Here is a 25,308-nt window from a genome sequence, read left to right as displayed (position 1 = left end):
AACATAAAAAAATTGTGATCAGAAAAGCGTCCTTCATAATTTATAAATCTGGAAATAGAATACTTCCAAGTACCTGAAAGATCAAGGGCAAGAGTGTTAGTTAAGTTAAGAATATTCAATGGGCTAGCAATATATATGCTGAAGCCCTCGAGTATCAGGGTAGGAGACAGAGAGAACAGAACGACTAAGCCAAGCACTGAACTTACTGAGGAAAGAAGAATAAAGTCCTAAAGGACTTAGAGATAACTGCCAACAAGATCTGGAATTGGTGATAAATTTAGATAGTGTGATGCTCAAAGAAGAGGTTGCCTACTAAAAATGGTTAAGGGATTGTCTGAAGTGACAATATGAACTAAGGAGTAATACAACTCGCTCATCATGACCACTCAGTTGGGTGGTATTAGAGAGGTAATCTGTACTGGAAAAGGTATCGAGGGAACTAGTGGGGTTAGGAGGAAGTCTTGTCTCAGTGAAGGCCAGAGTATGTAAAGAGTGAGATAAATCGAAGTTTAAGATTAGAGATTAATTGTGGAACAGGCATTTCAGAGAGCACAGTGGAAGGGGTGGGCAGATCTGAAGTGGGACACTGGTGGGTTAGAATTAAGGACAGGCATGAGGCAATGGAAAGTCAAGGAGAATCACAGTGGGCTACTCTTGTCTAAGTCTAAGTAAGTCAAACATGACCATACGCATCACATAAAAAAAATGCAAGAATCACTTATGTTTGGATGAAGATGATTTCATAACTCTGACACGTAATCTGGTTTGAGAAAGACTTATTGAGAAAAAGGGAAACCTGACTTATAATATTTTTATTATTCCAATGTAAAATAGTTGAAAAATTGCTCAACAGAAAAAGTTAAAGCCCCTTTTATATTTTTAATATTTAAAAAGGAGAGGAGACAGAACAAGGATAATCAGAAATTAAATTCAACTTAAAACAATTAAAACAAAATTTGAGCATAATGATTAACACTTCTGTTACATCTAGAGACTGCAAGTCCTCTAAAGAATTTTGTTAACTCAAGATTCTCTTAAAAGAGCTCATATTAGGTAAAGTAGCTATTATATTCTAATAACAAAAAGCAAAGCTGTGACATAAATTTTACTATTACATACAATTAAAAAAAACTTTTAAGTAAAATATTTCCTCCTAAAAACTGAAGCTATTCAAGTGTCCTTGGGGATGTGAACATGAATTGATATATTTTTTTCTAGTTGTAGACAAATATTTTAACCATTACCAGGAGATGACATCTCAAATAATTATTTGTATTCTTAAGCTTCAGTTACTGAGTGATATGGGAGAGAATGGTGCTTTTTGCACGGATCTATTAGCACTTAAAAAAAAACTGAGTATGCAGCTTTTCCTCTTCCTTAAACAATTTGATGAAATGCTTCCTCTAACAGTGATAGTTACCTTTGGATAATCCTAAAATACAGACCTATAAAAATAGATTTACAGATGATTTTAACAACTATAATATAACTCCATCTTCATGAACATTAATTCAACCTTTTTTTCCATGAGACAAATTCTTTTTTAGCAATCATTTTTACAAAAGAACCAAAACCGCACTGTAGTTTATTCCTCTAACAAAACTGCAGAAGAATTACCATCTAAAATCAGTTCAACTATGAATAAAAAAAAATCAAATCTGTGCTCTCTTAATTTTTCAGTATTGGAACTTTTTTCCCTTTATGGTTAAAAGCACTCCCCCGCCCCCATATCACAGTATTATTCACCTGTCATGGTAGTAGGCTTAGGTTAGAAAAAAAAGGACCAGAGATGTCACATGCTCTAAACACTCTCTAACCAACCCTATTTTAACAATTGAGGAAATCCAAGAGGCTATATGACTTCAGCTCATTTGGAATACATAAAGAAATAAGACATCTGTTATTCTCCCAGTGAGCACTGGTTTTTCTTTTTAAATTTCATCTTCTCAACTTGTCCCAAGTGACTGTATACGATAATAATTTATTTCTTAAACCAGGCAAAGACCTCCTTCTTTTGGCTGTAGGATGTTTACATGGTGCTCATCCTTTGCCTATATGGAAACAATATAGTAGACAGAGACCCTTTCCCCTCACTACTTCTGCCTGGGTGACTGTGGGAAGGTAAGGAACTTCTCTGGACTCCAGTTACTCTATCTATAAAAATGAGAAGGTTGGACGAGATGATGCCTAAATCCCTTCCCACTCTTATCCTATGACCAAAGATATCGTCAAACTTTAGCTATGAAAATATCTTACAGTGTTCTATTCCAATAGTACAGATCTGAGTCCAAATCAGAGCATCTCTCCTATTAGGAGCTGATATTCTCATACTGCTATGAAGACTCAACTTGCAGAGCTTTTCACAAATAGGCAATAAATTACAGTGCATCTTTAAGACAAAGAAAACCTTGTTTCCGTCTTAAAAGAAAGCAGTACATAATCCACTTCATTCAAAGACCTTCATAACCATAATATGCTAAGTATAACTTCATCCTATATAAAAACAATAAAGTAACATGTGTCAAAGTATTTGTTACTGCTTACCCACACTGTCCAAAATAACTGCCAGACATTACCAAAAAATGTTCATATAAGTGATATTGCTTGAGTTACAAAATGCTTTCCCAGGGAAAGATTTAAAGGTGGCTATGTGGATACTCAAACATTACTAAGCAAAATATGACATCTTCCATTCCTGCCATTACTGAGAACTTGGCTTGCCCAAATGTTAAATTATGAAACCACACTGTGCAGAATGCACCCATTACATTTAAAAAAGTTAAACCCATATTTATTTACTAGCACTGTTAAAACATTACACAAAACATTCAAGTGGCAGATAATTATAATGCAAGCCCTTGCATGGCAATCCAAATTTATTGAACTACTGATGCTAAGTTATACAAAATTGCACCACTTTAATTAAGGCTTTTAGTTTACATTTGGCCACCTCAAAGTAGTTGTAACATTAGGTTGGTCAATTTAAATACTGTGGCTCCCTGTTGGATATACACACAATCTTTACACCCAAACGTTAAATGCATACAAAGCAACAAGGCATTGTTAAATAAATCGGCAAAAAGTTAGTTACTGCAACTTAGGCCCTGTGACCAATTACACATGATTAAAATTACTTCCCACATTCACATCCACAGTACTCTTCCACCATTTAACATCTCAACCAAAACGTTACACATGTGAAACAATCACTAACAGGCAAAAGTACTAAACCTGCATATTTGGTATTGCAAATACACTGATGCATGAGCAAGCAAGGGATTCACAGTGAGAATCTACAGCTGCAGAAGCCTGGAAATGATTTACAAAATTGTTAAATCATTAAAAAATTATCTGAAAATATACACTTCTTGTTGTAGACCCCCACTGTACACACAACTATAAACATTGTTCCCTATGTAAACAAAAAGGAAACATACAATAAAAGATTGAAAAGTCTGGACATTTCCTTCCCAACAGATATTAAAGGCAACGTCTTTTATCTAAGACATTATACTGAGAGGACTATCTTATTTTTAAAGACAAGATCACTGTCTCCACAGGTTTTTCAAAAAATTAAAAAAACTATAGCTGTGTTAATCAAAGCGCTTTTGTACAATGATGATGACCTTTTATTTCTTTAAAAAAAATTACAATAAGCTACAAATATCAAAGAAGCAAAGTTATCTGGAGTAGTCTATATAGGAGCTCTTTGGACTTTCTTTTATTATGCTAAAATAGTGGTGCTTTTAGGATTTACATTATTGTACTCTCCAATAGAAAGCATGGGGCATGTTAAAGTATACAGTACACCATTTTCATACATGTACAACATCGGTGGATGAATAATGTCTCTTAGCAATAATACTGGATGTAGCTTCTGGTTTTACCAGTTGCATACTCAGACTATCATAAGTAAAAATCTCTCGTGACACTGCAAAGTGATTAGAATGTGCAAACTGATATAGTAGCTTTCATCCACTTCTTAAAGGGTACCACCACAGGAAAGTCCGCTTAAGATGTTGGTAGGTTTAATAAAGTTGGAATGCTGCTGGCACTGTTGAATTGGGCAACAGTTCTTCAGACCTGAAAGACCAAAGAAAAGACTTGAAAACACCTAGAGAAAAGCTAACCGCCCTAAGGAACACATTAAGGCAGTGACCAAAAAGGTTTCAACAACCCAAGTATAAGAATCCTATCATTTTTTTTTAGTACTTTTGTACTTGTGATATCTATTTGTACAGTTAACATGCAAACTTCTGAGCAGTTTTTTTCATTGCTTTACTGTCTAATCTACCCTGTGATTCGGCACCATAAACTGTCAGTGCGGTATAGAAATAAACCTGGATTTCTATCTGTAAGGCTTGTTAAGATACTACCTGTATGGCCTTGGGGCAAGCCAAACTCTGAGACTTAGCTTCTCCATTTCAGTTCTATATCCTGTTATCACAGGAAATAGTTTTCCAATATTTCATATTCTAGAAGGCTGGGTTCTATATATCTCAATATCTAAACATGATCTTAAAATTTTACTTAGCTCAAATGGGAAGTTTTAGCATAGGACACAACAAATAAATTTAAATGGACTATCAAAGAATGTGAAATCATATATGACAATATTTAAAGGCTACTAAAAAACACAATTAGCTATGGAATGCTTAAAAAAAAAACAAACAAAAAAACCACCACACCCCAAAACCAGGATTATTGAAATGCATGTAACTAGGAGACCATTAATAGCAGCCCTACAAACTTCAATAGAACATCATTAATATAACTGACATTGATGATGACCTAGAATCATAAATGTATTACAGAAGATATTTTCTATTTAAGAAATCAAAGAAGTACAGAATAAATTTTAGAAAGATGTCCAGTAAGTTTTGGTGCCTGAACTGGGTAAGCTTCAGCTGTCTGGGAGATCAATTTATGCACAATAGCTTGTCCCTTCCCACTTGCCAGATATGACCTCTTGTTTTGCTCTACTAGTAAAATACCACACTAGTTTAATGATCATTATTTTTGGGGTATAAAAATTTTTTAGTTAGGTTCTTGACGTAATAGTATTTTATGAGACTAAAGGTCAAAGATGAAAGAAGTATCACTGGACATACCTGGCTCAGAGCTACAATGCATCTGTGTATTAAAGCAATTGACATGATGACTTTTTACGTGCCTTCCCAGGCACTGGAGTTTTTCTGTTAATTTGCCGGACTAGGTCATAAAAGATCTGCAAATACAAATGTGTGATTCAGTTGACAAATAAAGAACATAATGTATGATTTCTTCATCATAATATAACTCATCCAAGAAAGCAAACATTTATTTTTTAACAACATGAATGTAAAACCAAATGTTATAGCAGCCAAATTTCTCTGATTGCTTCAAGACATCCTGAAGACATCATCCAATTCAACTAAGATATTGCCTAGGACCATATATTTGGCATTCCAGGGGAATATTTATGGTCTCTTTAAAAAGAGATCTAAGGAAAGAATTCCTTCCCTTGATGCTTCACTGCAGGGTGAAGATCATCTGTTCTTACAGGCTACGCCATGGAAACTCAATCTCTGTTAGACCTGCCCCAGGAAAGCCTGTTGGTGCTGGAGGGTAGGCGGCTAGAAGACAAACGTAGCTAAGTTCAGACAGGATCAACACTAAGTTGCCCCCATGAGGATGATCCTTTTGGCCACTGCCTCTTATCTTAAGTTGCAGTATGAATTAGCAGAGGAGGCATCCACGACAACAAATCATCGATCCTTGAAGTACTGAGGCTTAAGGAAAAATACTAAAGAGCTCTCCAAAAAGTTTCCTGGTATTTATATTAAAATCTTCAAAAACACAGGCATCAACCTTACCTCATTAACGTTTATCTTTGATTTAGCAGAAGATTCTAAGAATGCACAGTTGTTCCATTGTCTTGCTAGGTTTTGTCCTTGCTCTTTTCCTACAACTCTTTCATCTTCCAAGTCACACTTATTACCCACAAGAATCATTGGCACCTGAAAAGCCATTTGAGAGGTTTGTCAAATGGACCCCAACAAATATCAAAGGAATGAAGATATCAAAGTTTTAAGTCTCTAAGCTTTTAAACATAAGTTTAGACCAACCAGGCCTCTGAATACACCACTCCTCTTAGAAACATTTTCACTACAGGTATAAGATTGTAGATTTGGAGTTAGGAAGCACCTAGAGATCATTCTGTCCAACCCCCTTCACTTTACAGATGAGGAAACCAATACCAGAGGTGAAATGACATCCTTGACATCAAGTAGCACAGCTAGAAATCAAACCCAGGCCTCACGACCAAATTTAGAGCCATTTCCATTATACCACATCATTTGGCATGTTTTAGAAGCTGATGTTTTTTATTTGAATTGTAATGTAAATAAAAATCTGAAATCATACAACTTGTTAATTGACTTAATAAGACAAGTAAAGCCACTGGTATTTTTAGTCAATGAGATAATGTATTTAAAGTGCCCTGGACACTACATAAACATATAGCAAGCCACACGTTAATTATGCTAATTACAAACAATAATTATCCAAACATCTTTATAATTTTTTTCTTCCTCATGATTTACATTTATTTACATTATTTACCTAATAAACCCCAAATACTATTCCCTTTTCTGTTGCAAAAGACAGGGAGGATTCTTGCCCACAGCTGGGCACCTTTGTTGCAATGTCCCATTTTACAAGATCAAAGTTAGTGGCTTCAAAAAAACAAAACAAACAAAACAAACCCTATGCTGTTCCATGGCTCTGTAGGACAGTTAAAAGGAATATGATCAATTTCAACATGAATATAGCAATCCCTCTCTCCCCAAGCAGGTGTGCTGTCTTATTGTGGCAATTATTAGCCTTTCTCCTCCCAGACAAGAATAAATTTGGCTAGATCAGCAGACTCCATATCTGCATCAAGGCTATATTTCAGGACGACTCATAGTAGTTCCTTCATTCTTGAGCCTGAAGGGGAGAATTAGGCTTACTGTACATTCTACTAAACTCATGTATGATGAAAATGCATACTTATAATCTACTAAGAAAATTCAGGATTATGTAACGTTTAGTAAAATGATAGAAAAAATTACTTATTTCAACTCCCACCCCAGAAGTGCCTGCCAGCTATTGTGAATAGTTATTAAACTATATCTCCAATACATGAGTGACAAATGTAAGCAGCACACAATTTGTAAAATCTCTGACTTGCCCTTCCCCATTGCTAGAACTCTTTGCTGCTGTTGCTATGATGGGAAGCAATTCATACATAAGCGTGTAGCTTCTAGATACTCTGGGTTCAGGAGTGGAAGAAAAAAGGAGGAATCTGGAAAGGACAGGAGCATCTTAAACTAATTCTAGAGTAAGATGCCTATATTTGATTGGTCTGCCAATGGTTGTTACCCTTCTGCCTAATGAATTCCACCCTCCCCTCCCATTTACTAAACATTTATTAAATAGTAGGGTGTATGCTCTCACATTGCTAAAAATAAGAATTTGGGTCAACTAGCATCCTCTTTCAAGGAGTTTACTTTCTTGTTTGTTTTTTTGGGGTTTTTTTTTGCCGTTTTGGTGAAGCAGTTGGGGTTAAGCAACTTGCCCAGGGTCACACAGCTAGTACGTGTCATGTGTCTGAGGTTAGGTTTGAACTCAGGTTCTCCTGACTTCCAAGGCTACAGCTCTATCACTAGCTGCCCCAGGGAGTTTACTGTCTAATACGGGGACACAACACATAGGAAGTTTCCAGATGCATGTCAGATGGACAAGCCCCACTGCCCTAAGGGTGTAAAGGTAAAGTAGATATCTATTAACCATATTGGTTTTTTTATACCAAACTGACAGTGCAGAGGGCTTTGGTGGGAAGAACTTTCTCTGTTAGGTCTTTACTAGCTGTGACTTCCCCTCAATGATGGCTACAAGGGCTGAGTCAGAAAGAAGGGCTGCTGGTACGGTCAGCACGGCTATTTTTGGGGCTCAGTGGATATCTCAACCAGATTCTGAGGGGGAGGTGGTGGCTTAACCCTTGTGGGGAAAAACTACCTCCTTCTTGTCTCTCCCTCAAGATGCCTTGGTATTTCAGCTAGCCTACCTTGTCTGCAGATGGTTTTGGTGGGGATGAGGGAGCTACCTTTGATGGCAAGGGCCAGTGGGGACAGAGAGGTTTTTGGGCTTGTGTGTACATCAGTGGTAGTTGGTCAGTGGTTAGTGTTCGTGTAGGTGTAGAGATGGTGCACCCTTTTCCCACAAAGGCTGGTCACCTCAAAGGCTGCAACGGTTGAACTGGAAAGTTTTCAAAAATATTTAAAAATTTTCCTTTGACTGGTGCTGTGCCCAGAAAAGGAGGAAATACCTCTTCCTCCTAACACTGTTCTGTGTCCCAGAGAAGGGAGGAAACTACTTCTTCCTATACTGTATGGCCTTCCGGTTTCCAGAACTCAAGTTCAACTGTTTCATGGATTAAATAGGCTTTTGTGGGCTAGCCTGGAAACCTAACCATAATTTACAACATCCATTCTCTGAAGAAAATGCATTCAGAATCCTCACCAAATGATTTGCAACATAATCCTTATAAGTTGGGGACTGCCTATTCATTCACAATCATGTGTTTTCCCCACCTCCCTGCCTCCAGCAATCTGCTCTTATACAACTAGCTGGGATAAAATTCAGAGATTATTCTGGACTAGAGAAGCAAAGATATCTTGAGAGAAAATAACTTTTGAATGTAGTCATTTAAAGAGAATAAAGATTCAAATCCAGCTCAATAATAGAAAAGGTTTGGCTAAAGTTAAAAAACAAAAAACCCAACCAAAACCTCACAAAAAGAGTTTGAGATGGAAGGGGTCGGGCTGTATTAAACTCTAATTCAAAAATCTTCAATCCAGCAGTCTTTTAGGATAAAAGTCAAAGATTATTTCCAAAGGATTATTCAGGGTCCAGCAAGCTAGACAAATCAGATAAAAACTGTGTAGAAATAAAAGGAGGGGCTTGTTGAACAGTCTCCCATAAAAAATGAAAATATACCAAACCAGGATGTTTAGGAGGAGACCTGGTAGTGAAAAATCAACATTTCATTTGTAGTTCAAGGTTAATTAATTCTCCAAGTTGCTTTATTGTTTAAGTTTGCTGAATGAATGGCTCTTTCCACTCCCAACTTGCTACTATAACCTCCCTCCAGTAGAGGTTGGTCTCACCATTATCAGGCACAAGGTTACTTACTTTACTAGCTTTTACTGAACTGTTCTCCCTAATCAGATCAGCTTTACTTCTACTTCTCCCCGGCCCCATGCCAACTCAGTTCTTCTCTCTCTTAGTTCCTTCTTCTGTGCCTTTAGAGAAACTCCTATATTCTTAGACTCCCTTATATGCTGAATGTTTCAGAACATTCCTGCCGCCCTCCTTTTAACTTTTCTCTAAAGATATACACATCCCTTAATAACCTTCTCAGTATTAGAAGCTATGCTTTCTCCCCAGGTAGGCCCGTGGAAGCTGATGTAATTTGTACTCCATAGCTGCTCAATAACATTCCTCTAGTATGAATCCTCAACAATCCTTCGTCTTTCAAACTACATGTAATTATTGATTCATACTCTCTTCCAAACATCCTTGTGACAATCTTCTGCCAATGCTATTACTCTCCAGGTCACTGTACCACTGTCTGTTAGGACTTTGGCACCTAGATCACAATCTCTCCCCTTGAGAGCTCTAACTCTTGATATACTTACACTTAGGTGCTTCAATGTTCTTGTGCTGGTGACCTAATATCCCTGCCCCAACCTGACAAATGCTCACCCTCAACTCCAATGACCTAAATACAACACAGCACAGTTCTATTTGATAGCTCAGTCTCTCAAACTGTACAACCTTGCAAAATTACACTCCCTGACCACAACCTCCCCAACTTTCCACATGGCTTACAACAAACCTGATTTATGCCCTAACCATGACTTCCAGACTTGTTCTCTCTTCCTATTCCTAAAGTCCATTTTTTCTGCTACTTTGGCTCCATACCTAGTCTTGACCCCTTCTGCCCTAGACCTTTTGTCATTTCTAACCCACTAATCCCCAAGCTTGGGTTACCCCTAAAATTTAATTCTTCTACCCTATTTCACCCACTACAATATTTTTGGCATATATAACCTTAGAATGGAGTCTTCACTGTTCTTCAGTATTCACAGAAACTGAGCTGGAAGGGCTCTCTCAGTGTCCATCTTTCCAACTGAGACCCAAACAAGAGCTTCCTGTATAACACCTAACAAAACTGTAATGACGGGAATCCATTACCCTCCTGAGGCAGTGCATTCAATTTTGGATGGTTCTAACTGTTAAGGTTTTTTTTTTTTAAATGTTGAACTTCTACTCATTACTCCTAGTGTTTCTCCTCCTGAGGACAAATGAAACAAGCTGAATCCCTCTTTCATGTGACAGCCCTTCAATTACGACAGCTGCCCTGTCTTATGCCAAGTATTTCCCAAACTATTTCTCCAAAGTCATTCCTTCTAGCCTACTTATTGACCCCCACAACCCATATTTTTAGTTTACTCTTCCTTTACTGAAGACCAAATGGGCTTCTTCATTTCTCCAAAGTTCTTAGCCATACAGCATATTTCTCTAATTGACAAACTATCCCACTTTCCAGGAGTTTTTCTAAATCTTTCATCTCCATTCAAGCCTCCCATGGCTCTCCCTCCTTCCATTCTCTCAGCTGATAGCCTTACCCCATCCCATTCAGGTGACTTTTGCTAGCATCTCTTCCTTCATCTACCTCACACAAAGTAATCCATTTCCTTGCCAACGCAAACCTATCTACATGCAGAAGAAGTAATCCTATTCATTTCATCTTCTCTAGCAGATCTCCCCCCTCTATTATCTCCATTCTTTCACTTATCTTCAATCTTTCCCCGACTACAGGCTGCTTTCCTACTGTCTACAAACAGCCCATGTTCTTCCCCATCCTCAAAAAACCCTTAACTTGATCTCGCCATCCCTGCTACAATCTTTCCTCTCTCTTTCATGGCTAAACTGTGTGAAATGGCTGTCTACATTCAGTGACTACTTTTATTTCTTCTCATTCTCTTAACTCTCTATAGTCTGACTGCTGACTTCATCATTCAACTGGAAATCTCTCCAAACATACCAATGATCTAACTGCCAAATCCAATGGTCTTTTCTCAATCCTCATCCATCTTGAACTCTCTGCAGCCTTTACACTGTTGATCACCTTCTTCTCTTAGATATTGTCTTTCTAGGTTTTTGAGAACTAAATATTCATTCCTTCTCATCTATTTATTGGACCCCCCTCCTCCCCCATATTTAAAGCATATGCCTACTTTACTGAAAGGACTGGATGAGCCCATTCAGTAGAAACTCTTAATTTCTCCCAAGTTCTCAGCCATACATCTTATCTCCCTAATCAATTCACCACCCTGTGCTGTTCTCTCTAGCCCTCCTACCTGTCTGAACACTCCTCAGTCAACTTTGCTAGATCTGCATCCATTGAAGGGCCACTAATTTCAAGTGTCTCATTAGCTTCCATGGATTATATTATCATCTCTATGCAGTTGACTCTCAGACTTCCATTCTTATGTCTCCAGCTGCCTAATGGGATATCTCAACCTGATTATTTCACAGGCATCTTAAACTCAACATACCCCAAAGTGAACTCAGCAGCTTTCCCTTCTAAACCCTTTCCTCTTTTAACTTCCCTATTAGTATCCATGGCAACATAAATCTCCAAGTTACCCAGGCTTGCAACCCAGGTGTCATTCTAGACACTCCATTCTCACCCTCCATATCCAATCATGTGTGCAGTCCTGTTGTCCTCTTCACCTTGGTAACATCTCTTGTATACTCCTCCTCTGACACTGGAAGCACCTTTATCTAGACCTCCATCATCTCACGCCTGGGCTACTGCAATAGACTGATGGGTGGTCTCCCTGCCTCAAATCTCTTTCCACTCCAGTATGCCCAACCACTCAACTGTCAAACTGATCTTCCTAAAAATGCCAAAATCTAACCATGTCACCCCTGTTCTGCTCAACAATAGCTTCCAGGATTAAACATAAAATCCGGTTTGGCCTTTAAAACCTGGATCCTTCCTACCTTCTCAGTCTTCTTACACCTTAATCTTCTCTAAGTACTTAGCAATCTAGTGACAACTGGCCTTCTTGCTATTCTTCCTGTAAAACACTTTGTACCCCAGACCTGGGCATTTTCACTTGCTGTCCCCCATGCCCTGAATTCTCTCCTATCTCATCAGTGACTTCCCTCTGAGATTATCTCTAATTTATACTGCCTTTATCTTGTTTGTACTTTGCTTTTTGCATGACAGCCTCTCCCTTTTAGAGCAAGAGTACTTTGAGAGCAGGGATTATTTTTCCCCCCTCCCTTTCTTTGTATCCCCAGCTCTGCCTGGGTGCCTAGCACACAGCAGACACTTAATAATTGACTTAACTTTCCTTCCCTCCTTTTTCAGGACATGAGGCACTTAAAATCCTACTCCTCATTAAGGCTCATCTACTTGCCACCTTGATTCTATCTCTTCCCAACTCCACTAGAACAAGTTACCATAGCATTTTTCTATCATGCATTCTAAACCTCTTCCTCTCCTCTAGCTCCATCTCCCTCTTTTGATTATTTACTCTATCCACTTCAACTCTCTATGCTGTTTCATGGTGAAACTTTCTGAAAAAGCTGTTCTCACCACTCTTTCTTCAACCCCTTGCAATTTGGCTTTCTTTGTCCCCTTCATTCTTCTGCAATTGCTTTCTCAAAGGGTTGCTACACAACCAATAATCTCAAAATCCTATTATCCCCATTGAATGAACCTCTCCCACCATCTTAGTTTCAAAGACACCATCATCCTTTGTTCCTCCTCTTTCTGGACCCCTTAATACGTATACTCCAAGGCATAATACATAGCCTTTATTTCCATGGCTCCATTGCTTGGCACACCTGTACCTCAAAATTCCTACAGGACTCTTCCATCTGGACTTCCCATTGAATTTTCATGTTCAACTTGTCAAAACCACGTCTTCTCTACTACCAGCTCATCCTGGAGGTTCCTTTAGTTTCTGGTGCCTTCTTACCCTCGAACACCTTAACACAACTATGGCCTGTTCATGCTGAACATTTTCTCCATAAAGTTCATCTCCATTCTCCTCCTAACCCTGACTTTCTGGACTTCAAAATTATGCCTTCTCTAGTGCTGACAAACCCTGAAACTTCTCTGTGTCTGGGGACTCCTTGCTGATCAGTTCTGTGGCCAGGTCACCCTGAAACTTTCTTAAGACCTGCCCTTTACTCCCATTCCTGAGTTATTTCTGGACTCTGTTTGTGGAAAGGTACAGGCTGGCTCAACTTCAAAAAAATGCCCCAGTGTGGGGTACTTCCCCAACACTGCTTTTCCAGCTTCTGTTTGTGTTGCCTTCCCCCTTTATAATGTGAGCCCCCTTGAGGGCAGGGACTGTCCTTTTTTATGCTTATTTGCATTTCCAGTGCCTAAGTAAGCATATTAAGAACATATTAAGCATTTAATACTTATTTCCTTCCTTCCACAGAAACTTTTTTTTCCTATAGATTCATTTCTCTTTTACCATTAACGACCAGCACCACCAGTATCCCATGTTTGAAACCTTAATGTGAACTCTTCCCTCTTCTTCCCTATTCCTATTAAGTCACTGAATTCTTTCAATCATACCCCAACACCTCACATCTATTATATCTTCTTTTTTGATACCACCAATGGCTATCATTCCCTACCATTTGCACGGACTATTTCAACAGCCTCCTAACACACCTTCCTGTTTCCCCCCTACTCACAATGCTAATAACTTTATTATTCACTGGTCATAGTCTCCTCAAAGGCCCTACCATAAACAGAATATATTTCTACTCTAGTAAGGCATTTTAGGCACTTCCCAGCCTTATCTCATAAGAACAAATCTCATCCATGCACTTCATGCTCTAGCCAAGCCTAACTCTTGTGGTTCCACTTACATATTTCCAGGCTCTTGCTTGATGAATTCCTATGAACACTACTAACTCAATGTTGTTTCTTCCAGGAGGCAATCCCTCCACTTGCAATTACACCCTATAACGACCCCCCCCCGCAGTTCAGATTACATTTCACTCATGTCTTTCATGCAATAATTGTATTGTTTGTAATGTTGTACATGTCACGAGCTGATACTATACTTCAAACTTTATTAGAACTGGTGATATTTTATCTATATGTCTTATTGTACCACTTCAGCTAGAAGAGACAAAAACACAACACTGAAGTGCGTAAGGAAAAGAGGCCCAAGTTTAACAGAATCTTGCAATTTTGAGATGTGATAGTACCAAATATATGTTCATGATAATAGCAGAGCCAACATAAGTAACTACACAAGCATTTGCGCCAGGTAAATTTTCAGTAAAAATATACAAAGTTAATGTTAAACTTGTTTTTGCCTATGACGTCATTAATTAGAGCTTAATGTATAGAAATGTGAAAAACAAAAAACAATGGTGTGATAACTTGATAGCAAATGAATTTCCTGGAGAAACAAAACCTGTTCTCATATGTAACTTTAGTATCCAATAATTCATTTATGTAGAAAAATGAATTAACCAAAAATTTGCTAGATTCTTTAAAAAAAGGAAAACAATTCACAAATCATATCAGGGAAACATATTAAAATGAAATCAATGCTAATATTAAATGAAAAATAGCAATTTACATACAGTGCTTTTAAAGGTTTACAAAATGTTTACTTACACTCAATCTCCACAACAACCCCATGAAATAATTTGCTGTTCAGTCGTTTCAGTCTCACCTGACTTTTTGTGACCCATTTGGGGTTTTCTTGGCAAAGATACTAAAATGGTTTGCCACTTCCTTCTAAAGCTTATTTTACAGATGAGGAAACTGAGGCAAACAGAGTTAAGTGATTTGCTCAGGGTTACACAGCTACGAAGTATCTGAGGAAGAGGCATCTTCCTGACTCTAGGCCCAGTACTCCATCCAAGCAGCATATGCCTTATTTTGCAAGTCAAGGAAACCAAGGTTCATCAGAGTTTAGAGGATCCGCCTTTTGATCTTGCAGAGCTGGGAATTAAACCCAAGTCTTCTGCAAGTCTAATGCACTTCATGCAACGAACAGAAAATTTTGGCCCATTAAACCTTGATGTCATTGGAAGTAAAACTTTAAGCAAATAGATTCTAAGAGTTAATCTAATGATTATTTCCCATACTTTGAGTTAGTTCAATACCTTTCTGTCTTGACAATCTAAATAAAACCTACACTGTTAAGTCTACAGCACTTAATTGAATCAATTTAAACTCTTAGGTTTTGGCTCATACTGTCTTTAAAGCCTTCTCTCCTTTTAATACTCCTAATAATAAATTTTCAAAAGATGACACCAAAGCTAAGAAGAAAAGAGTGAAAGTACTCTCACAATGGAAATTTAAACTGACTTGGGTTTTCAGAAAACCAAACTATCATATGGAAAACTTGACTTTCCCATTTTACAGATAATAACAATGAAAATAATTAGCATTTACAGAGCACTTTAATGTTTGAAAAATGCGTTACGTATGTTACCTTCATCTGATTCTCACAATTACAAGGCAAGTGCTATTTACATGTGAGGAAATAAAACCCAGAGAGATTAGGTGACTTACCCAGGGTCACACTACCAAGAAGAGGAGGCAATATTTGGACTCAGACCTTCCTGAATCCAAGTCCAGAACTATACTGAATATACCTGAAGACATCTAACTTCTGTGAGATTGAACAACATGTTTATCATGCAAGAAGGCATCACAGTGATAGATGAGCCCTTCAGTATTTTTAAGCTTCTTACAGAAGGGTGAGACGTCAAGATTCATTCCTCTCTCTTCCTATCATGGCTAAGCTTACTACATTATGTCAATTTTACAAGGGAAAAATGGTTCACTTGAAATTTAAGCCTCAAAATGAATGCTCTTATAATTTCTCGTATAAAGTATAGTCATTATTAAAAAGGTTAGGAAGTTACTTTTATTTTAAAACATTGAATTATAACTTCAGGAATCTAAAAAGGACTTGTATGGTATAAAAAATTATTGAAATTTGCACTTAAATTAAGAGAAAATAAGGCTCATATTCTTCAGGGTTTTACTAAGAATCTGCTACAAAATTCCTCATTCTGGGGCAGGAATGTATCTCGGGCATTATCGTGGTCTTAAGAAATGGCACTGGGGCAGCTAGGTGGTGCAGTGGATAGAGCACTGGCCCTGGATTCAGGAGGACCTGAGTTCAAATCCAGCCTTAGATAAATAACAATTACTAGCCGTGTGACCCTGGGCAAGTCACTTAACCTCACTGCCTAGTCAAAAAAAAAAAAGGCATTAAAACATACCAATGCTAACATCCTTCGCAAATAAACAAAAAAGTGGTTATACTTTATGAGACCCTACATTTTAAAAATAATTTATATCATATTTTAAAATGAAACTAACATATTTGGAAGTCATCTTACATCGTCAGTGTCTTTAACTCGAAGTATCTGTTCTCGAAGATCTTGTAAATCATTAAACGTGGACTGTGCTGTGATGGAGTAGACTAACGCAAAGCCTTGTCCATTTTTCATGTACAAATCTCTCATTGCCGTAAATTGTTCCTATGGTGGAGAGGAAAAGCAGTAAAATATGATACTGTCTTGACAAATGATCTAACAGTTCTAGAGTTATCAATAAAACTGCACTAATCACTAAAACTTTGATCATATACAATATTTCTTTAAAATCTGAGAAATAATATTTTATATATAAATCATACAATAGTTGAAATTAAGTATGTAACAGGAAAATACTTGAATGGGGGAAGGGGGAGAAATATCTTTATCTCCAAAAGCATTTATTTTAAATGTTAAGTATAACTTAACATCATTAGGAGTAAAGAAACTTGATAATGCTATTTACATATCTGACAGCTACCAGGTGCCAAGTATAGGGAAAACTATATCTAAGGACTATTAAGACACTAAGCCATCCCCCATAGACGACATTTACCATTTCACCCAGAAAGAAGTACAAGTCTATATGAAAGAAACAAAATTTTTCAGTCAATGAAGCATTTATTAGGTGGCTATTTAGACAAGTACTTTGATTGTGAAAGGCACAGGTGAGGTAGGTAAATGTTAGTTCCTTAGCAGAATTGTGATTCAAACCCAGCTCTTTGGACCCCAAAGTCCCATGAGTTTTACTTCTAGGTTATTTTCCCTTTTAGTAAAATGCACTCTTACTAAATAAAAATATAAAGATTCTTTTGACTTGTTTAAAAATAATTTTCTGTTCTAACACTGAGTGTCCCACCATTACTACAACATACTACGAAGAAAATATGTAAGAACATGCAAAGCACCCGTGATCATTTCCTACTTAGGGAAATCTCAGTTTAGAAAACTTTGGTTTCTGAAGCTGATAAAAACTATCTACAAATTAGAAGATAAGTCCTGGGCCATAGAGTCTGAGGCACAAAGTGCTAAAATTAGGGCATCAGTGAACTGGCTTTTTTGAGGTTTTGATAAATTTATTCCAATATGATTAGCTTCCTTTATAATCTTAAGTATTTTATGCATTTAAATACACTTTTGAGAATGGGTCCAGAGGTTTGACCTGACACTTGAACAGGTCCATGACAAAAAAGGTTTGGTCTAGTATCTTGGCTGATGTAAGAGGCAGAACTTGAACATAATTCTGACATGCACGTTCTACTACTGCATGTTGCCTCTATAAGAGATGTATGAGGAAAAATTCAGGAACAATAAAACTTTTAAAAAACATCAGTGCCATGACTGATTTAAAGAAATTTGACTATTTTAATAGCTGACTACAAAAATGGCAACATAAACAATGGTAAGGAAAAGCCTAGTTTGGTCTAGTTGATCAAGGGGATCTCTCCACAAGGAGTTCCTAATATGTATGAAATCACAGGTTTGCAAAAAAACTTCACCCAAACAATGATGAATTTGTTTGAAATATAGGAAAAACTAAAAAATAAACAACAACAAAAATACCCCATACCGTTCCTGCAGTGTCCAAGATTTCGAGCATGCATTGTTGAGCATCTACTTCAACTTGCTGTCAAAGGAAAAAAGCAAAAATAAAACCCAGTTTTATGAAAACTATTTCCATACATATGATAGTTTTTTTAAAAGTCATTCAACAAAGATTTATGAAGCATTTACTATGTGCATACCACAACAAATCCAAGAGTCCCTGTCCTCAAAGAACTTCTATTCTGTCAAGGTAAATAATATATACACATAAGCATCTACAAAAGAGGTTAAAAGTGATGGGGGAGAGTTGTTGCCATATTTTTCTATATAATCAGGAAGTTAACCAATAGCAGAAAACCAGCTAAATTTAAAAAGTATGTTAAAAGTCTTATTTACTCCTTGTATTTAGAATACTTAGGAACCATATTTAGAGCATTTTTTTAGGGGCTGGGAAGGGGAGGAAGGAAAATATTAAACACAGTATTTCCTTTCTTTTCATATTATGAGCTCTTTATCTAGAGTGAGCATGAGAAAGCTGTCTAGAAAATTATAATTAAACAACAGTTAAAAATAATGGGGAGGGAGACATAAGAAAACAGTTGCTAGGTGGTCAAAATGCCAGATCTTCACTAATTATAAACAATGAGTTGTTAATACAGCATGAAGACAATAGCACAATCCACCTTCAGCAGGAATTACACAGCATTTAGCTATTTTATACAGCTTATTATTTGCCAGTTAAATCATGCAGAACATATGTATTTAAAGATCTACTATCCAAGTTAGGTTAACCATTATTAGTGTTTCTGATGGAGCAGTATTGATACTTCGAAGGAAAAATCTCCCTAAGTACCCAAATTATAAAAAAATATAAAACCATTTTTAAAAGTCATTCTATCATTAAAGCAAGGTTTTACTGATAGGTTCACTACCCCATAATCAAATTCTGTTCATGCTGCTACCCTTACATATTCTTTTATTTCTTTGCAAGATACTTAAGCATTTCCCTTCTCATCCCAAAGGCAGATCATTGGTAGAAAAGGAGGCAGTTAGTGAACAGCAACTACCCAATGAACCCTATTGCTACCACTGCTCCCCTTTCTCCTTAAAAAAGTACCCTTGGGTCCTGTAGCAGCTATGGAAGGAAGAGTAGCTTTTTATTTTTTTGGCTAGGAAATGGGGTTAAGTGACTTGCCCAGGTCACACAGTTAGTGTTATGTGTCTGAGGCTGGATTTGAACTCAGGTCCTCCTGAATCCAGGGCTGGTGCTCTATCCACTGCACCACCTAGCTGCCCAGGAAGAATAACTTTTAAGCATTTCCTGACTTATTTATTCCTTCAAACATTCATTAAGCACCTATGTGTCAGGTGCTGTATAAAATAAGCTAAACTGGGTGTTGAACAATTCCTGCTAACAACAGTGATATTGTTTTTTTCAGGTTGTACTGACAACTCAGGCTGTTTACACAATTGGTGAAGATTTGTGACTCTGATCACCTAGCAATGTCCTTGCCAAAACGAAACCATTCCTGCTTCAAGGAGCTTACATTTTACTGGTTTTGTGTACGTACATAAATGTGAAAGGGACACAAGACAACATGTATACATTTAAGGAAATTCAAAATAATTTTCCAGAGGGTGGGAGGTGGGCAGGGGAAGGACACAATCAACTGAAGGACAGCACGACAGGCAATGTACAAAGGTGGGGGGAAGAATTCAGTTTTTGTTATCAGATATTTTAGATCCACTTCTCACCACCTCCCCCCACCCCCCATTCTGATATTCTAATGTTCCTTGCTTTCAGAGAGTACAATTCCTGGGTAAAGTTAACTACTTTCTCTTCTAATCTACTTATTCTCCCATCTTTAAGAGCTTTTATCTCATTTAAAAAAAATAATATTTAATCATTTCTTCTAGGTATTCATGTAGTCCTTGGGGAAATTCCATTTTCTCTTTGAGTCTGGGCACGTACCTTTATTAGCTCCTTCTTTTTGTGGATATAAAGGGACAGTAACACTGGAAAGTGACACAGTTTCCTTATTGATTTCCTGTACTTTACTCAATATAAAATGATTTTTTCTAGAGAAATATTCCATTCCAGTGAAGAAAAACTTATCTTATTCAGCGAGAACCAGTAATCAAGAATGTTCTTTGTTTATCCAATCAACTTTCATAAATCAACTTTACCTAGTCATCACATCTACTTTGTAAACATTAAACAAACATAAAACTAGAATTGGGTATTAACTTTGAGGTATAAAACAAAATTATTCTGAAAAATTTTGTGAAGGCCTTTAATTGTCAAAAGCAGTAACCTCTTCCTACCTTTCTATATGAATCTTCTATCGTAGGATCATATTTTTCAACAAATATTCCTTGAACAAACTGTACAGTCTGTAAAACAATCAGTTCAATTAATTAGATAGTTGAGTGTAGTGTCTGTCAAAGAAAACAGGATGCAGAGACAGAAATGGATAGTTCCTGTCCTAAAAGAGCATTCTACTACAGGGCAGGGGAGAGGAGGGTTATAAAAAGTTATAATCTATGATCTGTATGTTCAACAAGGAAATGATCTTGTCACATAGCAAAAGAGATGAGTATGACATTAGCATCTATGAAATAAAAAATCCAGAGAAATGCATTTGGGTAGAAACTCATCCAGAAGTAGTAAGTGGCATAGGTGGGATTCAACATAAAGTTCTCTTATGTTGAAAGCCAATGCTCTTTTCACAGAGCCCGGAAAAACAGCTTTCCAAAGTAGGGAAGCTCAGAGGTAGAGAAAAGCAATTTCTAGGAGTGAAGTCACCTTCACTTAAACTTTTTTTTTTCTTAGTCAATACCACAGCCTTCAATGGGCACATAGATAATATGCAGTACTTAATTGCAAAGTCAGGAAACGGATTTGGACAGGCAACATGAGGTAATGTGGAACACTGCATTCAGACTTCAGAGGACCTGGGTTTGAATGTCAGATCTGTCACTATCCACTCAGTGGCGGAGGGAAAGTCACCACTTCTCTGAACCCCAGTTTCCATTATCTGTATGATGGGGTGAGGGGTCGTCTACACTTATGACCTTATGTGATTTATGTTAAAATCTTTCCATTTTATTTAAATAAAAAGAATCTTATATATGTAACTTTTTTTTAACTTTCAATAGTTTTTTACTTTCAATAGTTATAGCCAAAAAAATAGACCTATAATGTACACACTAACAGTGTGATTTTTTTCTACTAGCATTGGGGACATTAGAACAATTTGTATGGTTCTGAGGGTAAAGGTTCATATAACATTAGATGGTCAAAGATCCTATTCTTTTCCCTCTTGTTTAATTAAAATTTCAATGCATTAAGTTTAAGTGAATTTACTATGATAAATTGTCCCTCCAATTCCCATGACTAATGATAAAATTAAATATACAGGCATTTGTTTTTGGATCCCTTGGTTTTCCAAAATCTATGTTATCCTGATGATAAGCTTGCTTTTGAGTATAACAAAAGCACGAGGGTAAAAATAATGTGAAACATATGCAAATATTTTAAAAAATTATTCACGAACGATAAAGAAAAACATACTTCAACTCCAAACTTTCTAAATCCTACTGTCAGCAACTTGAAGCTTAATTATGGAGAAACTGAAGGCTTCATACAATACACATATCATATATTCACATATAATAAAAATTTCCTTATAACAGAAAAAGAATTCAGAGAAATGTGATTGCTATTCATTTTCTGGTATTAGCCAAAAACTTGACCTGACCACAGTTGAATGGTAAACAATGAGAAGCTTTAAAATATAACATTAAATAAAAACAAACATAAAAAGGCAACATTCTAATCCTAAACTTTAAAAGACAGTGTTTCAAAAATCAATTTGTTCCAACACAAACAGAACTACTTACCAGGGCAGACTTTCCAACACCTCCTGAGCCAAGAACAACTAGCTTGTATTCACGCATGGTGGAAGATTGAAGTCAACACTTCAGTATCTAAAAATTCAAAAAATCCAAGTTTAAAAGCATATGCAAACAGTAACTCACTATTCATATGTACTTTGTAATAATTTTAATTAGGTTCTTTATTCAAGGCAAAGGACATGAATTTCAGCTACACCATTACTTTAGAATTTGAAAAAACACCTCTTTTCTGTGGCAATAAAAGTAATTAACTTTGGGCCCCTGTGGAAGATTAACCAAAAGAACCCATTCTATTGCAAAAAATGAATCCAGTGAATGAGCCTATTTTTGGTCTCTTGTCATATAGCTCTCAGGTTTTAAACAAACACCTCCCCCCTCAAATGCACAAAAATATTCTTTACTTAAATGTTAGCAAAGCCTTGATTGGGATACTCAGTGAAGTTGGGTTATCTGAGGAAAGAAATCAAAGGTTCACATGCAAAATCACCACTATGCTTTTTGTATCACCAACTGAAATAGGAAAATGAAATTATCACAAAAAAATCATTTCACAGGAATCTTGAATTGATGACCCATGACAATAGGGTATTATATATGCCACTGTACATTGGTAAAATGGGGTAACATTTGACCTAGAACCAAAATAATATAGGCAGACCCGAACTTTTTCCTATATAAAGTCCTCCTTACAAAAATGTGCTGGTTTTGATAGACAAGGATGAAAAAACTGATTATCTATGCATTACATGTATGGAACAAGAACAGTATTTGGCTAATACCTGTAATCAAGTAAGCATGTATCTGTAGCTTTATTTACTTGCAATACAAAGATTTTGGTTATTCCATTAATTCATCACAAAGGTCTTCAGACTTGCAGAACCACTTACAACTGAAGATAGCACCAATGTTTTAATAAGGCTTTTCACACTGAACAATTTTTGTAAGCAAGCATCTTACATGATGCAAGCAAACCTTTTAATATCAAGACATGGTTTTTTAAAAAATTTGGGTTTTCCCTATTTAAAATCTGGAAAAATGATCTTGTCCATGCCATTTCAACTCATTAGATTTCAAGCTATCTGCTGCTAAACAGCAAACATAGAACTCTTAAATTCAAAATGATTGTAACTTGTCTTGAGTTATTTCCATTAAAAAAAAAGTTGGAGGGTTTTTTTTTAGAGGAGGGTGATAGTGGAGGACAAATAGAACATATATAATAGTCATTTTAATTTCCATGCAATGATCTGATAATTTGTGCACATAGCATTAAATAACTAATTTGAAACAAATCTGTCTTATTCATGAAATTTGTTTCATTGAAAAGAAAAAAAGGTGGGTAACTATGTGGGAGCTGTACCTAAAAATATGTACGGATGTTGACCACATCTGATTTAAGTAAATACTGGCCCAGGAGTTAGGAGTCCTGGGGTGTAGTCCCGGTTTTTCCACAAGTCTTCTGTGTTAACTATGAGTTGGTCATTATTCTCTGTGTCTCACTTTCCTTATCTGAAAATGAGGGGTTTTGATTAGATGTCTAAGGCTTCTTACAGCTCTAACATCCTATGGCGTCTATGTTATTTAAAGGCTAACTCTCCTGGGTCTCAATGTCTCCTCTCCACAAAATATATTAACATGAGTTTATTATCAAGAGATATGTAAAAAAAAAAAGAGAGAGAGAGAGACATTGGTTAGAGAAAAAGGAAAGAAGATAATAAAAGTATTGCAGAGAGGAGTCTGGACCAATGAATCTGCTGCCAAAACTATTTACTCTTTGAAGTTCCTTAGATTTAGCCCTGACTCTTTCTTAACTGACCATTTAGTTCAACATACACTTGAAGACTATTTCCTCTCCACAGGTCCATTAGTCTTTGTCCAAAGACTTCTACTTCAGCTAGTTCTAATAGTTAGGACTTTTTCATCACATCAATAATTTTCATTATGTCATTAATTTGCCTATTTGCAACTTCCAATTTTACTGTCTCCAATGACACTAGGCAAACCACCTCCCCGGGCTTCAATTTCTTCATCTCAAAAAATAAGGGAGCTGGACAAGTTCTGAGTTCTAGACCGATGGCCCTAAATTTAAAAAAAAAATTTTTTTTGGTTAGGTAATGGGGTTAAGTGACTTGACCAGGGTCACACAGCTAGTGTTATGTGTCTGAGACTGAAGTTGTCCTCCTGAATCCAGGGCCAGTGCTATCCACTGAGCCACCTCGCTGCCCCCTAAATTTAATTCTCCCAAGTGACAACCCTTAGAATATTTGAACATACCTTTTAGAGGATTTTTTTGACTTATATAGATTTTCCACAAAATTTAATGGTGGATGACCTAAAATGGCATTCAGTTTAAAGACAACTATTTTCATTCTAGAGGTCAATTACCGTACTTTAAACTTGGGTGATTCATATTGCTTATTGCCTGTGTTAAAGAATAAACTTCTAGAAAAGTCCCTCCAGGTCAGTCCTACTGTGATCCCCCTTTTCTTCACAACTTATATATTCAACGTGTACTGTATTATTTTTTACTTAATACTTTGGTTTGTTCAAGCTAATTCATATTTGTTTTATCTCCTTCAAGTAGATTAGAGCTCCTCAGAAAAGGGCATGTTTTCTCATTCTGTTAAATTCTTCAAAACCTTTAGTAAACAGTACAAAGAACAGGTGTTCAGTAATTTTCTACATCATTTATTTACTGAGTTTAAAACACTGAATTTTTAAAATTGCCTGATAAAGGGCATTTTCCCTTGGAAAAATGAAAACTTACTAGTTCATGGATTATGTTACAAATTCTAATTGTTGAAGAATTATTTCCTGAAAAGTAGAGGCAGCGTGGTATAACAGACCAAGAATTGGATTATCACAGTTCTAAAAAACAAGTAAAGATTATCTCTCAAATCATAGCACTCGTTAATAAATGATAATGATAATTATATATAAAGATAGACCGCAGTAGGAACACTAGAATATTTGATGGCCACAAAAACTTTTCTATTTAAAAGACATAAAAGGTAATATAAATAAATTAAAGAAGCATGGAAGAAATTACCTGTCACACCTATGGATAGGAGAAAAGTGTGTGTGACAACAAAAGATAGGTTCACTGGACATAAATAAGGACAATTCTGATTACATAAGATTAAAAGTTTTTGCATAAACAAAACCAAAGAAGCTAAAATTGGAAGTAGAAAAATGGGATGGAGGGGGAAGAAGGAAATCTTTGCACAAGTTTCTTTGAGAAACGTCTTATTTTTAAATATATTTAGGGAACTGAGTCCAATTTCTAGGCAAAAACGAATCCCATGAAAGACATAGCTATAATTTAGAAAGGAGAACCACAGAAATACTTAGAAAGTCTTGGAAGAAAAA

At 36.5% G+C, this 25,308-nt stretch overlaps 1 protein-coding gene across 2 annotated transcripts in view; it reads right to left on the bottom strand.

The window, feature by feature from the left end:
• Positions 1-2,764: 2,764 nt before the first annotated feature.
• Positions 2,765-25,308, bottom strand: part of RAP1B (RAP1B, member of RAS oncogene family) — a 53,725-nt gene continuing 31,181 nt past the window's right edge. Inside the window, exons 2-8 of one of the 2 annotated variants that reach the window (XM_020990222.2) lie at positions 21,928-22,014; positions 20,350-20,418; positions 18,050-18,106; positions 16,504-16,644; positions 5,856-5,999; positions 5,112-5,227; positions 2,765-4,083 (exon numbers count right to left, since the gene is read on the bottom strand). In XM_020990222.2, the coding sequence (XP_020845881.1) occupies positions 5,141-5,227; positions 5,856-5,999; positions 16,504-16,644; positions 18,050-18,106; positions 20,350-20,418; positions 21,928-21,984 (555 nt within the window). In that variant the 5' untranslated portion in view covers positions 21,985-22,014 and the 3' untranslated portion in view covers positions 2,765-4,083; positions 5,112-5,140. Of the gene's footprint in view, positions 4,084-5,106; positions 5,228-5,855; positions 6,000-16,503; positions 16,645-18,049; positions 18,107-20,349; positions 20,419-21,927; positions 22,015-25,308 lie in introns of those variants that run through there. The other variant, XM_078146193.1, reaches the window with a different exon arrangement.

Source organism: Phascolarctos cinereus, unplaced genomic scaffold (genome assembly GCF_003287225.1).
Source record: "Phascolarctos cinereus isolate Bilbo 61053 unplaced genomic scaffold, phaCin_HiC Scaffold_1;HRSCAF=81, whole genome shotgun sequence".
NCBI lineage: Eukaryota > Metazoa > Chordata > Mammalia > Diprotodontia > Phascolarctidae > Phascolarctos > Phascolarctos cinereus.
The sequence above is the reverse complement of the archived record's forward strand: the minus strand, read 5'-3'. Positions and strand labels throughout refer to the sequence as shown.